The following is a 17,655-nucleotide window of genomic DNA, read 5'->3' as shown; positions in this document are numbered from 1 at the left end:
TGTGTGTGTGTGTGTATGTGTGTGTGCATGTGTGTGTGTGAATGACTGTTCGTGTTATATGTATGTGTGTGAGTGTAAATGCTTGTTCGTCTTATATAGATATGTATGTGCATCTGTATGTGTGTGTATGTTCGTGCGTGTGTGTGTGTGTGTGTGTGTGTTGTGTGTGTGTGTGTGTGTGTGTGCGTGTGGGTGTGTGCGGGTACGTGCGTGTATTGTAAAAAATGAAATATTCGCCGGAACACTTATCTTTTTTCGAAATCCATGAACACTTGAAGAGTACTTGGAAGCAACATATACACTCAACAACTTTGTCAACAGGCAAACAATAGGTTCTTTCAAAAAACAGATGAAGTACGTTAAAAAAATTACGCCCTTATAAACTGTAAACAGGAATTCATGTGAATTTATATGAAATATTACTTATGTGTGCTTAGCCCTACTATTGTAGTTGCTGACTGATCGTATATTTTGTGGAGAAAGACCAGGCCTTAATCTTTCAATATTCAGGTGCTATTCATTTGAGAATCAAAAGAAAGACAATGGCCAAAGTTCCATCTGTGTATATATTACTCCTATTTATATATGCAGCCGCACAAAGTTTGGGAAATGAAACTGAGGATCAACGGAATAGTAAGTACCTAGAATTATTCTTTTCTTTCTTCCTTTCTCTCTTTCTCTTTTTCTCTATTTATTTATTGAGTTCGCCTGTAGTTTTTGCTGTTTTGTTTTGTTTTTTATTTTATTAGTTTTGTTTCGGATTTTTATTTTTGGTAATTACTACTTCCGAGGTTCTGCTACTAGCTGGGAAACATATGCAGCCAGGTTTTTACCTGCTCCATTTCCTCATTTGGATTTTATTTCCATGCATAGCAATCCTAGTTCCTTACCGTAAACTACAAATTAACTTTTTCCTGCTTATCGAACTTCAATATGGGAAAAACCTACAACCTTCTACCTCAATAAACCATTATTGTTCCTGAAAGTAGAAAGTTGTTTTTTACACCTTCTGCAAACTGCACGAAGCTTGCTAACTTTCTACTCTTAGATCCTTGAATCTTATATTTACATATCATTATGTATGTGTGTATGTATGCATGTATGTATGTATGTGTGTATGTATGTATGTATGTATGTATGTATGTATGTATGTATGTATGTATGTATGTATGTATGTATGTATGATGTACATTTCCGGTCGGCCTCCGGTCAACATGTGCTTTTTTAAGCTCCTAGAAAATCGCCAAGAAATTTCTGAAAAGCTGCGAAGGCTATTATAAATAAAACTCAAAAAAGCCTTGAATGTCTTCCTGAATGACTGAGCATTGACTTGAGGAAATATAAAGTGAAATATATTAAGCAGGAAGAATCTTTTGCGAACGTAGTAATTATAAACATTACAAATAATGGATTTTACGAAATTTCAAAATTAACTGCGATTTTTGATCAGAACAAAAGAATAAAGTAAAATAAAATCATTATCTGAATAACTTTTGAATGAAAACGTAACAAGACATATTTAAAGAAAAACCATCTGAAATACAAAGAAGGGAAAAACAGAAAATATACACAAACGTATACAGCACATGGTATCACTTTAACTTGAAAAGAAGTTCAAAATCTTCCACTGACTTGGACATACCCATCTCTTTGGAAAAACTAGATAAGTATCTGTATATATATATATATATATATATATATATATATATATATACATTCTTTGGATATGGGAACAGTACCTTCAATGATTCTACAAAAAGAAAATAACTGTGTCTCCTTGTCGTAAATCTGTGTTACCATGCGTAGCAACCACGATCGAAAACACGCCATTCTACTTCGTAAAGATATCTGTAAATACATCCCGAATTCTAGAAAAATCATACACAGATTTTTCTAGAAAACCCATACACACAGTTTTATATATCAGCACGCACCGCACACAAATATATACACAAAGCGAATTTAAATCATACTTTCTTCTTCACCAACCATTGTATCCTTACATCTTTTGATTGTACATATAACTGTATTTTTTTGTATGTCAGGTCACTTTCGAGTGCTACTGGTAACATGTAACCCAGAACAACCTGTTGCATGGTCGGGTCGTCGGCGACTAAACCGGTAACCCCACCAAGCTTGCTTGGTGAGGAGGGTGTTTATTGGACACCCTGCGGGATGAAAAACAAAACCCGTCAAAGGGTGGAGGAACTCTTGAGAGTCAACGGCCATCCAATAAATGTTTTTTTGTATTTTCTTTGTTTTTTTTCTCCTTAAGGCTGTATCATGCGCGAGGACATAGAAATAATCGGACTGAATACCCGATCGCGCGGTTAAACCATTGGGAGTGAAGGACTCTTAGCCTTCGTTAGGGCATCCTTCTAGGACAAGGTAACTCAGGTAACTGGGATAACTCCGACATAAAACCTGCGACTCAGTGGTTACCGATGATGTTGACTTGTTCTTCTTTTCGGATTATGGCTGCTGTTGCTTAGTGAGTGGGATTGACTCAATGCACAGCCTTTCCTCACTTTAAAAAAAAACTTTTTGCACAGGTATTGCACGATAACTACATTGGATTGATTAAAGTGATTAACTAATTCATGGTTGTTGATAGTGCTGTGAGTCTCAACTGAATGGCTGGCTGTAGCCTTATCAATGATGTACCAAAACAGTATAAAAATAAATGGCAGTAAGGACTCTGGAACCACATCGGCAGAGTCTGGCCCGGCAGGGGCTCCAGAGCATCACGGTCTGAAGGACTTCGCTTGTTGCGAAGGAGCTTCAACGCTATGACCTTGACATTGTTGCTTTATCTGAGACGAGATTACCTGGAGATGGTCATCTTATAGAAACTTGTGGAAAATATACATTCATTTGGAAAGGGAGAGATGAAGAGCTTAGAGGAGAAGCTGGAGTGGCATTTGCTGTTAAGACTACTCTTGTGGACAAGTTGGAAGAATTCCCAATCGGAATTAATGAGCGTCTTATGTCCATGAGAATTCCTTTGTCTAAAGGAAATTATATGACCTTGGTGAGTGTGTATGCTCCAACTATGTGCTATACTGATGACGAAAAACTTTCTTTCTACCATGCTTTGAAGGGTATTATAAGAAATATCCCTCGGGCAGACAAAGTCATCGTACTGGGTGACTTTAATGCTAGAGTGGATAGGGATTTTAACACATGGACTGTGATTGGGAAGCATGGGGTGGGGAAGTGTAAAAGTAATGGCATGCTTTTGCTGCAGATGTGTGAGGAGCTGAGTCTGTGTGTTACCAATACCATGTTTCAACAAAAGAATAAGCTTAAGACTACATGGATGTACCCTGCATCTAAAGAATGGCATATTCTGGATTACATCCTAGTTAGGGTGCGTGATAGACAAGGATGTGCAGTGTGTTCGTGTTCTTCGTGGAGCTGAGTGTTGGACTGACCACCGCCTAGTACGTGCAAAAGTGAAATTAGTCACAAAACATAAAATCCGAGCTGCAGGGATGACCCTGCCTAAAAGACTGAATTTTGATCGTCTCAGGTATAATAGTGTGAAGAGAACTTTACGAGGGGAAATGAATGCTGCAGATATTGGGGAGGATTAGTCGACCCTTAAAAGCTCAGTTTATGATATAGGCAAGAAAGTTCTGAGATTGATACAAAGAAAGCATCAAGATTGGTTCAAAGAAAATGATGAACATATAGATGATTTAGTGGCTGATAAAAGGCGTACTTTGTCACGCTATTTGTCAGCAAAGTCACAGGAAAGGGAAGTGTTGCATAGGGAACTTAAGGACGTAAAATCACGTGTGGGGCAAAAGCTCTCTCGGATGAGGGATACGTGGTGGAGTAAGAAGGCTGACGAGATACAGGCGGCATCAAATTCCAATAACACAAAGCTGTTGTATGGTCTCTTGCGAGAAGTTTATGGACCAACGTCTTCCCTGATGACACTAATTCGAAGCAGGGATGGTAAAGAACTTCGTGATTCACAAGGAATTCTGCGAAGGTGGCAAGAACACTTTGATGAACTTTTGAATTAGCAGTCTGTAGTTAGTGAGGATGTTCTCAATCTCATCCCTGGATTGCCTGTGAAAGCAGCACTCGCAGAACTACCAAAGTTGGAAGAAGTTGCAATGGCTGTCACAAGGTTGAATAATGGGAAGTCTCCGGGTATGGATGGCATACATGCGGAGTTGTTACAGCATGGTGGTGAGAAAATTCTGCAGAAACTTCACTCTTTGTTTGGTAAGGTATGGACTAGTGAATCTGTACCTGAAGACTGGAGAGATGCAGTAATGGTGGTCCTGTAAAGGGCAACAGGAATAATTGTGGTAATTATAGGGGAGTATCATTGCTGTCTGCTGTAGGAAAGGTTTTATGCAGGATCCTCCTGGATCGTCTGCTGAAATACATTGCAGATTGTGTTCTTCCAGAAAGTCAATCTGGCTTTCGTGTGGGACGTGGCACTGCTGATATGATCTTTTCAGCTAGACAGCTCCAGGAAAAGTGTGTGGAACAGGGTCTGGATTTGTATCAGGTGTTTGTCGATCTGACAAAAGCCTTTGATACCGTCAATAGAAAAGCATTGTGGAAAGTCCTCCAGAAACTTGGGTGTCCTGAAAAGTTCCTTGCTTTGGTTAGGTCTTTTCATGAAGACATGAATGGTAGGGTGAATGTTAGAGGGAATATGTCGGAGCCCATTTCAATACAAAATGGAGTGAAACAGGGGGATATTCTGGCACCGACCCTATTTTCCATATATTTCGCGATGGTGTTCTGTATTGCATTCAGAAACGGCAGATACGGTGTTTACGTCCATTATCGAACCTCTGGCAGCATATTTATTATCAGGCGCCTTGCTACAAAAACAAAGATATTTACCTCTATCATAAGAGACCTTTTGTATGCTGATGATTGTGAGCTAGTAGCGCACATAGAGATTGATATGCAACACGTTTTGAATGCATTCTCTGATGCTTGCATTGCCTTAGGATTGACAGTCAATCTCAAGAAAACTGTTGTCATGCATCAACCTGCCCCTGGTAAGCAGTATAGTGTACCAAATATCTATGTGAATGGTAAACGACTTGATGTAGTCGATCAGTTTGTCTACCTGGGAAGCACTATTAATAGATATGGCAATGTGGATGATGAAATTCCATATAGAATTAGGAAAGCAAGTGTTGCTTTCGGAAGGCTAGAAAAGCGCCTCTGGAGTCGGCGAGACATATGCAGAAAGACAAAGATAAAGGTGTACAAGGCATGTGTGCTCCCTTCTCTTTTCTATGTCTGCGAGAGGTGGTTCACATATCGATACCACCTTAAACATCTGGAACGTTTCCATCAGATGTGCCTCAGACGGATCTATAGCATTAAGTGGAAGGACCGCATCAGTGATCTTGAAATACTCGAAGGCTGACGTGAAGGTATAGAAGCTCTTATGTTAAAGCAAAGGCTCAGATGGAGTGGTCATCTGGTCAGAATGAAGGATTCAAGGATGCCAAAACAACTCTTTGATGGAGAGTTAGCTAAATGAGAACGACCTCCACATAAACCAAAAAAGAGGTATAAGGACTTGCTGAAGGCTTCCTTGAGAGATGCTTGCATCTCTCCTGACACATGGGAAGGCATAGCTATTGATCGTAGCAGGTGGAGAAGGATTGTGCATGAGGGAACAGCCACGTTTGAGAAATCTCGAGTTGCACATGAGAAAGTAAGGAGGGATGTCAGGAAGGGCAGATGGGAAGGGTCTTCCTTTGATGCTGACATGCAACGTCTGTGGACTCATTAGTCATCTTCGTAGTCATAAAATGAGTCATCTTCGTAGTCATAAAATGAGACAGATAAGTGACAACCTGGCCACTGGTGGTGGTGTAACACACCATACTAATCATATCTGACGGGCATGTGGAAGAGAGTGTAATTCGACAGGAGGACTTAAACTACATGCAAAGGTACATGAAGCCCAGTTACAACTACAGCCGGCTATTACCAGTAAAGGTTTTAATTGCCAATTTTGTACAAGACATTGTAGATCTTTAGCTGGGCTAAAAAGTCACATTCGATCACAGCACCAGTAACAGTTAAGCTTCGTGCAATGGCCATACTCGATAACGAGGGGCAGCCATAATGTATGTATGTATGTATGTATGTATGTATGTATGTATGTATGTATGTATGTATGTATGTATGTATGTATGTATGTATGTATGTATATACGCATGTATGTATATGTATGTATGCATATAGGAGCAGGAGTAGCTTGCTTACTAACCACATGGTTTCGGGTTCAGTCACACTACGTGGCACCTTGGGCAAGTGTCTTCTACTATAGCCTTGTGAGTGGATTTGGTAGACGGAAACTGAAAGAAGCCCGTCGTATATATGTATATATATATGTATGTATGTATGTATGTATGTATGTATGTGTATGAGTATGTGTTTGTGTGCCTGTGTTTGTCCCCCTCCCCAACAACGCTTGACAACCGATGCTAGTGTGTTTACGTCCCCGTAACCTTGCGATTCGGCAAAAGAGACCAATAGAATAAGTACTAGGCTTGCAAAGAATAAGTCCTGGGGTCAATTTGCTCGACTAAAAGGTGGTGCTCTAGCATGACCGCACTCAAATGACTGAAACAAGTAAAAAATATATATATAGATAGATGGATAGCTGGATAGATGGATAGATAGATAGATAGATAGATAGATAGATAGATAGATAGATAGATAGATAGATAGATAGATAGATAGATAGATAGATAGATAGATATCGACATGTAGACAAACATACACCCTCACGCGCGCACACGTTTGTTTTATGTGACAGTGGAAACCAAATTTACGTTTCACGGCTGTTTTTGTTTCAAATCTGTAAACAATTCATAATGACGGTGGTTTTAATACTATATATTACAGTGATATAAGAGCGTGACAATATCTATGAGTACCAAAGACTAGAAAATTTAAGATCTCCAGCATATTAAATGAGCAAAAAAATCCATCTTGGTATGGAGGATAAGATTACTTTGCAACCATGTGTTTTCAAGACTATTCCCATTGAATGACACCTTGAAGAAGTTCTTTCTATTTCTGCCAATGACTTGTGAGTGAATTTGGTAGAGGAGAAACTGTGTGGAAGTTTGATGTATATGTGTGGTGTGAAAGTTGTTTATGTTTGTCCACCCCATCGTATCTCACCGCTTGACAATCGGTTGTTCGTGTCCTTGTATTTTAGCGGTTTGACCACAGAGATCGACGGAATATGTGCCTGGCATAAAATAATAAATACATGGATTGATTTGCTCGACAAAATCTCTCAAAAAAGTGCCCCGGCATGGCTGTTATCCATTGACTGAAACTAGTGTATGTATCCTCGATTTCAAATTCAAATACGTAATCCCGCTAAATATTATTTAAAAATTATTATCTCCCTTGCATTATCCGGCCACCAGAGGACACAACGTATTTGATACCCCTCCATCGAAGTTCAATATAATTGATTCCCCTCTTAAACTCACAAATGAAAGCAATAAATATTGAGTGAATGTCGTGTTGGTTTCCTTTTATTGTCTTCCTTTGTTACTTATTTCTTCATACTTTCTCCTCTAACATCTTATTGCTTTTGTTTTTCTAGGTGAAGTAATTACGAATAGAACTGGTGCAGAATCTTTGCTACACAGGCGAGTTGAAAATGATCATAAACCAATATATGACAATGGAGATGACGGGGCAATAATCAAAATGAGTCGAAATGTTGATGAAAATAGAGCGGAGGAAAGTATACCACAGTGTAAAAATTTTTCAGACAATATAGGAGAGCTGAATTGTAATGGTTCAAACTTCCATTACAATTGCTACCAAGTGACCGGCATACATCACGTTGGACTCTATAGTGAGTTTATTTTATATTTATTCTTTGATACATTATAACTGTCCTGATGGAACAAGATTCCTTTACGATTTGCCAATCCTGGCCGTTTTTCTTTGATTGCTTCCTCCAGTTTCGTTAATTCCTAACAGTAAACATCTGAATTGATCGTTTGGTTCCTTGGAAACAGCTCAAAATACGCAACACCTTTGTAATCCTAACAATTAGAAGGTCTGCCTCTTTTTTATGCAATTCAACTTTCGATGTGGCTTGTGCTGTTTCATTACGCTTGGACCACTACGCTTTGATTGATGTTATTACGCTGGTTCATTACGCTTCGATTGATGTTATTGTAGATAATCCATTTTACATCACCAGTGATGATTTATTTCAAAAAGTGGTTGATTTCATTGCGTTTGAGATGCATATCGCAAATATTGATTGGTTGCATTCAGTGAATCTCTTTCAATTTATGCGGAACCCAAATATCGAGCTTCTTAACGAGTCCAAGCCATTGTAAGAGATTTTCAATTGTTGTGTGTGAAACATTTAACCCTTCTGAAATCTCTCGCACAGTTATATGACAATCAGACTCAATTATGGCTTTGATTCGATCATCATCAACTTTTGTAGGTCGACCAGAACGTTGGTCATCTTTCAGTGTAAAATGTTAAGAACGGACTTTTTAAAACCATTTCTGACATGTACGTTTCTGTTAAGCAATCAACATAAATTTCACATATCTCTTTGTGAGTCTCAACTTTCTTGCTTTTAACCCCTTGACGCTGGTATTACCCGAAGCATGCGAGACACTGCTCTGGGGTTTTTTTTTATCTAATAAGGCCACACAAACACACAAGTGCCAACGAGCTCACGTCTATTTACGTCCACCATTACAATAACACAGCGTCGTACATTTACATTTACCGGTTTATGGAAACGAACTATGTGAAGCTATTTATCATATGATATGCACGAGTTATTCTGCTCAAGTTCAGAAAATCGCTTGCGTGTGGTACAACTCAAAACACGGTATTATGCATGTAAAGTATCCGCATGTCATTGGTCTACTGCTAGTCTCATGACTTGAACGAAACCTAAAATAGCTAAGATAATGCACGGGACGGCGAGCGTGCGCACCTCAAGAGATAAAGTACACGATAGCGAACGTAAACATACGTCAGCCGCTAAAAAGTCCGTGAAAGATGTAGTGTAGCTCTACATCGTATATTTACGTTAACCGCTGGTAGGCAAGCAAAAGTGTGATCGCATATTTGCGTCAACTGTTGTCAAGGGGTTAAGTTTAAAAAATAACAAAATATGGAGGAAATGTTGTTTTTGTACTGCATGTTAAAATTGATGCTGAACTAAAATCTGTAAACCAAATTATGCGCAATTTGCTTCGAAAGCAAGTTAAAAGTAACGGCTAGCAGCTGTCAGAAGGAAAAAAATCATAACACTGACAAAAATCATTAAGAAAATCGTAACTCTATTTGCGAAAAATTAAATTACATTGTTGCCAACTCAAAATTATGAAGATTACTTCTTTAAGTTACTTGTCAAATATTTAATGAAAAATATTTCTTTCAGTTACCTTTGATATACTTTATGATAATTACTTCTATCGATTGCAAGTGGCGATGAACAATAAGCAATTGACCAGAAAAATCAGTAAGTAAAGTGTTTCTTTGAATTTTTGTTGTACATGGAATGTTTGTAACATTTCACAATAAAATCAAATTTTCTCAAATTGTGGCGTAATGTGCGTATAAAGTAAATATACTTATAAGCAAATACATGATCGTGTGGTTAACAAGTCGTTTCTGGTTCAATCCCTCTATACAGTATCTTGGGAAAGTCCTTTTTTACTATAGAATTCCGGTTGTTTTATGAGTGAATTTGATAGGCGAAACCCGTCCTATACATACATACATACATACATACATATATATATATATATATATACTTATTATTCGAAATGTACAGTATTATATATCCATCACAGACCATCTTACCAGTCGGTTGTTACCTAACACTCCATTGTATTCCTTGCGTGAAACCCATTGGTAAGGTGGGCCGTGATGGATATATGGAGGATCGCGGTTTCGATTCCCAGGGCGGGCGCTGTGTGTGTTTATTGAGCGAAAACGGTTAAAGCTCCACGAGACTCCGACAGGGGGTGGTGGCGACCCCTGTTGTACTCTTTCGCTCCAACTTTTTCTCTCACTCTCTCTTCTTGTTTCTTGAGTAATGCTGCGATGGACAGACGTTCCGTCCAGCTGGGGGGAAACACATTTGCCATAGAAACCGGGAAACCGGACCCATGAGCCTGGCTAGGCTTGAAAAGGGCGCAAAAAGAAGAAGATATAGTTTATTTATTTGCTTTTTAAATGAAAAGCACAAAAATAGTAAAATAATAATTTTATCAATTTTATTTTTACTTAATTTCTTTTATACTTTAATATTATTTCTTTTATTTTCCATTTACTTTCAGTGAATGGCAGCATAGGAAAGTTAAAATATGGAATACGGGGAATACCAATTGTGACGCTCAGCGTGTATGATGTCGTCGCAACTCCAAGCTGCCGACATTTCTGTGCTGACGTTACTACGACTGTAAGAGGGGAATTGGCCGTGAGAAAGCTTGGTTGCTTCATCGACTATTAGTGTCGGAAACCACCACCACCACGATGGCGATGATGATAAAGATGATGATGATGATGATGATGATGATGATGATGATGATGATGATGGTGGTGGTGGTGGTGGTGGTGGTGGTGGTGGTGGTGATGATGATGATGATGATGATGATGATGGTGATGATGATGATGATGCCGACGAAGATTTCGACGCTGATGGTGATGATGACGATGATGACGTCAAAGACTACGATAAAAGACAAGAACGTCGATTATGATGATAAGATGCGTTCCGTCTAAAGAGAAATGAGAAAAACCAGGGTAATGGTGATGTGTGTTGTTGGTACCATCGTGTTTCACCATTGAAAGTCCCTTATCCTCCACTCTATCTCATCATCGCCACCGTCGCCGTCGTCGCCGTCGTCATCATAATCATTGTTGTTATCATGTTCTACACACAACACGAACACATACCTCATACATACACATTAACAGATTTGTGTGTTTCAGTTGGTACATGCATACATGCAAATATATATGTGTGTGTATATGTATGCATTTATATATGTATATATGCATGTATGCATGCATATATGTATATATGTATATATATATTATAGATAGCTAGATAGTTACATACGTGATCACAATCGTACCAGTTATAGGCACGCATGTGCAGAAGGCAGTGTGACAATAATAAAGATATGTTATGGCGAAAGTGTGGATAACTTTTGACTTACTCTCGAATATATATAAGCATATATACGAAAATGTCTCAATAAAATGCATTTTTTTTACTCACGTAAATGTCACATTGTGAAAATATACACTCATATTTTTATGTAAAAATATTACATTAAGACATTTGTTACGTGAGGACAATACAATTTTGTATCTTTATTTTCACATATATATATATATATATATATAATATATATATATATATATATATATATAAACACATATATATATATGGAATAATTACTATGAAGCATTGCGTAAAATATATTGTATAAAGGATCGTGGGTAAGGCCAACACAATGCGAAGTAAATGCAAGGTAAGTCTACATTAAGTCCAATATTTGTTTTCTTGTGATTTACCTTGCATTTACCTCGCATTGTTCTGGGCTTACCTACGATCCTTTATACTATATATATATATATATATATATATATATATATATATATATATATAGAAAAGAGTGAAAAAAACTACAGAAGGCTTGTTTTATAAGGTTAAAAAATACATTTAAGTCGTTATGTTAGAAAAATGTTAGAAAATTTTGTATATAGTAACATAGTTTTTGGAGAAATTACCGGTTTCGTGTAAACGTTTCAAATTTCTCAAATATCTTTACCTACATCGTGTCATGTCTTCGGTATGAAGTGCAAAGAAGAGTTCCAGGCAGGGGGAGGTAATAAGGGATTTCTTCCGGCATAAGGGAGATAATCGCTTTATATTTCTTCCCTCCCCCACCTTTTTTTAATGAGATGAGTTTCTCTCTTTTACTCTTTTACTTGTTTCAGTCATTTGACTGCGGCCATGCTGGAGCACCGATTTTTAATCGAGCAACTCGATCCCGGGACTTATTCTTTTGTAAGCCCAGTACTTATTCTTTGCCGAACCGCTAAGTAACGGGGACATAAACACACCAGCATCGGTTGTCAAGCAATGCTAGGGGGACAAACACAGACACACACACACACACACACACACACACATATATATATATACATATATATAAGAATGTTAGGATAGTTAAGTTCAGGCTTATATTTTTCAATGAAGAATGTTTCCTTGTTTAATCTAATTTGTGTTGGTGTTCCAATAGCACATTGGTAGAATGGAAAGATTAAAAATTGTGGTAGTAGTTGCTTTGCGCATTTCTCAATATGCTCACTAAAGGGTATCATTCTGTATTCTGGGAATGCAAATGTGACCTCGTGTGTACCGTTGGCGATTTCTTTTCCTCTGTCTTCCCTTCTCTGGATCTTGCCTTCTCCTATGTTTCCGACGAATAGGTCCGCTCGAAACGTTAAACCCTCCTTCTTTCCTTCTTTCCTGAGCGTCCAATAATACTATATTTGTTCCACGTCCTCGCGTTGTTGTGTTTTTTGTGTTTTCTTGTTTGGATTAACTTTATATATATATATATATATATATATATTATATATATATATTATATATATATATTAGAAATATTTGCCTCCTATGTAAAGCGATAAGTTTTCTGAATTAAAAAAATAAGACCCCTTTCAAACTTTTTTATTGTTTTTCCTACATATTCTTTTATTCTTTTCTTCTTTTACTTGTTTCAGTCATTTGACTGCGGTAATGCTGGAGCACTATTTCTAGTCGAAAAAGAAAGTATTATCTATCTGAGGTCCTTGTTGTGACTTGACAGATGAGTAAACACTGCGGTGAATTTTTACCTACACGGTTTCGAAGAAATAATAATAATAATAATAATAATAATAATAATAATAATAATAATAATAGTAATAGTAATAAATAATAATAATAATAATAATAATAATAATAATAGTAATAGTAATAAATAATAATAATAATAATAATAATAATAATAATAATAATAATAATAATAATAATAATAAACGAGAAAGCAACCATACTCTGGGATATGCCAATACACACAGATAGAGAAATTAAGGCCAACAGACCAGATATAGTTGTCAGAGATCATGAAGAAAAAAAAATGCTTTCTAATTGATGTATCAATACCGGCAGATGACAACGTGTCTCTAAAAGAAATGGAAAAACTTTCAAAATGCAAATACCTGGAAATAGAGGTAACCAGAATGTGGAATCTAAAAACAGAAACAATTCCTATTATAGTAGGTGCATTAGGCATGATAAAAAAATATTCAGACAAATACATAACAAAAACACCAGGACTTACAAACACATATAACATACTGAAAATTGCACTACTAGGCACTGCACACATCCTACGCAGAACACTTTCCATACAATAACCATCAGAGAATCACAACAAATCACAGCACATACACAAGGCATACAGAGCTGCGCTCGGTAGTGAAGTGAAAGCACGCTATAAAAATAAAACTACTGAATAATAATAATAATAATAATAATAATAATAATAATAATAATAATAATAATAATAATAATAATAATAATAGAGGGGTTTATCATAGCAGCTCAAGATCAATGCCTACCAACAAGAAACTACCAGGCCAACATATTAAAGAACGGCAGTAGCCCAACATGTCGTGTATGCCGACAACAAAATGAAACCATTGATCATGTTGTCTCCAAATGCAGTCTTCTAGCACCTACAGAGTACCTCAACAGGCATGATAGAGCTGCACAATATATTCACTGGGTAATTTGCAAAAATCTGGATTTGCCCCATGAAAAAAACTGGTGGGAACACAATCCACCTCCAGTGCTTGAAAATGACCACATCTCACTCCTCTGGAACTTCACCATTCAAACTGACAGGAAGATAGATGCAAATAGACCAGACATCATATTGAAAGACTTCAGACAAAGAACATGCCTCCTCATTGATATGACTGTCCCAATCGATATAAATGTATCTGTCAAGACCTACCAAAAACTGAGCAAATATAAAGATCTTGAAATAGAAATCAGCAAAATGTGGAAGCTGAAGACTAAAACAATACCTGTTGTCATAGGTGCCCTGGGAATGATAGCGAAAGGGACTAATTGCTACCTAACTCAGATACCAGGAAACCCCAAAATGGCAGAAATTCAAAAGATAGTGCTCATGGGAACTGCTCATATCCTACGCAAAATACTCTCTATGTAATCCCAAGGTTTAAAACAAACTTTTATTTATTTATTTATTTATTTTATTTTATTTTTTTTTTTTTAATTTTATTTTTATGTATTAGACATTCACTAGTACAACACCAAAAAAAAAAAAAACCCAAATATATGGCACAGAACTTCCAACCTGTTGTCTCTTGAGGTCTCTGGGTGAGACTTGGAGCCAACTTGTACAAACATAAAGCAAAAGTCAAACATAGAATAATAATAATAATAATAATAATACTGATGATGATGATGGTGATAATAATAATAATGATAATAATAATAATAATTATAATAATAATAATAATAATGAGAAGAAGAAGAAGAAGAAGAAGAAGAAGAAGAAGAAGAAGAAGAAGAAGAAGAAGAATGATAATAATGGTAATAATAATAATAATAATAATAATAATAATAATAATAATAATAATAATAATAATAAACGCTAACATCTGTTTTTTAACAGACAGCAACATATTCCCTAATGGACAGAAAGGATCAAACGTGGATCCTTTGGTTGTAAAGATCAACTACTCATCAATAAGATGATCTTAAAAGATTGTCACAAACGACACAAACACTTATCAATAGCCTGGATAGACTATAAAAAGGCTTTTGATAGCCTACCACATAGCTGGATTAAGAAATGCCTGGAAATGTATAAAATAGCACCTACTCTGCGAAACTTTCTGTCTCTAAGTATGAGATCATGGAGAACCACACTATCTTTGAGCAGTGACAATGAATCTCTAAATGCTGGTGATGTAAAAATTTCATGTGGCATTTTCCAGGGTGACTCACTATCACCACTCCTCTTTTGTTTAGCCTTAATACCTCTCTCAAAATTGCTCAATGACGCGCAGTACGGATACAAAATGTTTGATAAAAATATAAATCATCTCATTTACATGGATGATTTAAAGCTCTTTCAAAAAATGACCAACAACTCAAGGGCTTACTAGCGATTGTTAAACAATTCAGTGATGACATCAGAATGCAATTTGGCCTCGATAAATGTGCAAAAGCTACCTTTATCAAAGGAATAATGACAGAAACATCTAACGTTAACCTTGACCAGCAACATGTCATAAAAGAGTTAGACCCAGGGGTAATTGAAGGAGGCGGAATAAGGCATTCAGTGATGAAGGAAAGGATCAGGAGAGAATGTTATCGCAGAGTAAGAGCAATACTCAAGACAGAGCTGAATGCGAGAAACAGGATCGAAGCGATCAATGCTTTAGCCATACCAGTCGTGACTTACAGTTTCAATATTGTTGACTGGTCAATTACTGAAATATGTAATCTTGACAGAAAAATACGAAAACTGTTGACAATGCATAGAATGCACCACCCTAAGGCAGATACAGAACAACTTTATCTGCCAAGAAAAGAGGGAGGCCGTGGACTTTTACAACTGGCAATAACAATGAAGATTGCTACAATTGGCCTAGACACCTACCTGAAAAACTCTGAGGACTGGATGTTAAAACTTGTCTCAAAACATGAAAACAAGAAAGCATCATACTCAGTAACAAAACAGGCAAAGGAATATCTAAGTGAGTTCCGAATACAACAAATTTCGGAATTAGAGATAGACATACAAGAAACAGGCACAGAAAAAGCTAAGCGCATGAAAACCCGTGCTAAATCTGCTGCCTTAGATATTCTGAATGATAAATGGCAAGAAAAACCTCTCTATGGCAAATACCCAAAGAGAGCGAATAATGTAGATGTTGACAAAGCCCTGACCCATCAATGGCTAATAGCCTCTGGCTTAAAATCTGAAACAGAAGGATTTATCATAGCAGCTCAAGATCAATGCCTTCCAACAAGGAACTACCAGGCCAACATATTAAAGAACGGCAGTAGCCCAACATGTCGTGTATGTCAACAACAAAATGAAACCATTGATCATGTTGTCTCCAAGTGCAGTCTTCTAGCGCCTACAGAGTATCTCAACAGGCATGATAGAACTGCACAATATATTCACTGGGTAATTTGCAAAAGCCTGGACTTGCCCCATGAAAAAAACTGGTGGGAACACAAACCACCTCAAGTGCTTGGAAATGACCACATCTCACTCCTCTGGAACTTCACCATTCAAACTGACAGAAAGATAGATGCAAATAGGCCAGACATCATATTGAAAGACTTCAGACAAAGAACATGCCTCCTTATTGATATGACTGTCCCAATCGATATAAACGTATCGGAAGACCTACCAAAAACTGAGCAAATATAAAGATCTTGAAATAGAAATCAGCAAAATGTGGAACCTGATGACTAAAACAATACCTGTTGTCATAGGTGCCCTGGGAATGATAGCAAAAGGGGCTGATTGCTACCTAACTCAGATACGAGGAAATCCAAAAATGGCAGAAATTCAAAAGATAGTGCTCATGGGAACTGCTCATATCCTACGCAAAATACTTACTATGTAATCTCAAGTTTTAAAACAAATATAATTTTCGTATGGTTTCTTTTAGACATTCACTAATACAATACTAAATACAAAACCAAATATATGGCACACTAGGCATAACAACATGAACTTCCAGCCTGTTGTCTCCTGAGGTCTCTGGGTGAGACTTGGAGCCAACTTGTACAAACGTAAAGCAAAAGTCAAACATAGAATAATAATAGGCAGTGGCTCTCGTAGATTCTGATCTTACCTGATTGGAAGTGTTATCATGTACATGTTTTTGCCTAGTGTAAAAGATGGGTTACAGCAAATATTCTGCTCAATACCACAAATTTAATTGATCTTAACCAGTTGAGCATGGCGCTTAGTGTCTGATGATATGTGCATCCCTGATTATGAGCAAGAGTAGTGGAGGAGCATCATAGCCATGTGTTGAAAGGAATTCTTTGGAGTTTGAATAATTCACCTCTGGAAACATGGGTGTTTCGTTCAATATCCTTATTCAGGGACCTTTTAAACTGGATGGGCTACTCGACCTGAAAAGAATTCTAACTGGGCCCCACATACAAAGTCATGTGCTGTTTATCTTGATATAAGATCATTATATCGCGCACATATGGGTGCGATGCATGTGCTTAGTGTACCTTTAACAGACGTGTATTTATGATGGGTATACAGGGCTTCGTAAATTTGTACCCCAGTGTCACTTTGATGGCATGCTCTGCTCTCACACTCAATAATAATAATAATGATGATGATGATTATAATAACGATATCTTTATTTGCCAAACGGGTTTAAAAGTTGCAAAATTACAATGCACCATTTTGCAATTTAAAATAAGCAAACATGTAAATATAAAATTTTGATGAGAATACAAAGCATAGTTTGAACATAGCTGGTTATGTTGGGAGC

General features: G+C 37.0%; 1 protein-coding gene across 2 annotated transcripts; it reads left to right on the top strand.

Annotated features, from left to right (window-relative positions):
• Positions 1–510: 510 nt before the first annotated feature.
• Positions 511–11,384, top strand: LOC115218436. 2 transcript variants are annotated; one of them, XM_029788246.2, is made up of 4 exons: positions 511–633; positions 7,628–7,885; positions 9,452–9,532; positions 10,356–11,383. In XM_029788246.2, the coding sequence occupies exons 1-4, from the start codon at positions 543–545 to the stop codon at positions 10,526–10,528; spliced, it is 603 nt and encodes a 200-aa protein (XP_029644106.1). In that variant the 5' UTR covers positions 511–542; the 3' UTR covers positions 10,529–11,383. The 2 variants fall into 2 exon arrangements, with proteins under 2 accessions (XP_029644106.1, XP_036364120.1); XM_036508227.1 differs by having other exon boundaries at positions 522–635; positions 7,633–7,885; positions 10,356–11,384.
• The last annotated feature ends 6,271 nt before the right edge of the window (positions 11,385–17,655 follow it).

Source organism: Octopus sinensis, linkage group LG13, assembly GCF_006345805.1.
Source record: "Octopus sinensis linkage group LG13, ASM634580v1, whole genome shotgun sequence".
NCBI lineage: Eukaryota > Metazoa > Mollusca > Cephalopoda > Octopoda > Octopodidae > Octopus > Octopus sinensis.
This window is presented reverse-complemented; position numbering and strand designations above follow the sequence as displayed.

Coding starts and splice junctions, on each gene's coding strand:
- LOC115218436 (XM_029788246.2), top strand. CDS start 543: ATGGCCAAAGTTCCATCTGTGTATATATTACTCCTATTTATATATGCA. Junction 634..7,627: donor AACTGAGGATCAACGGAATA/GTAAGTACCTAG, acceptor TTGTTTTTCTAG/GTGAAGTAATTACGAATAGA. Junction 7,886..9,451: donor ACATCACGTTGGACTCTATA/GTGAGTTTATTT, acceptor TATTTCTTTCAG/TTACCTTTGATATACTTTAT.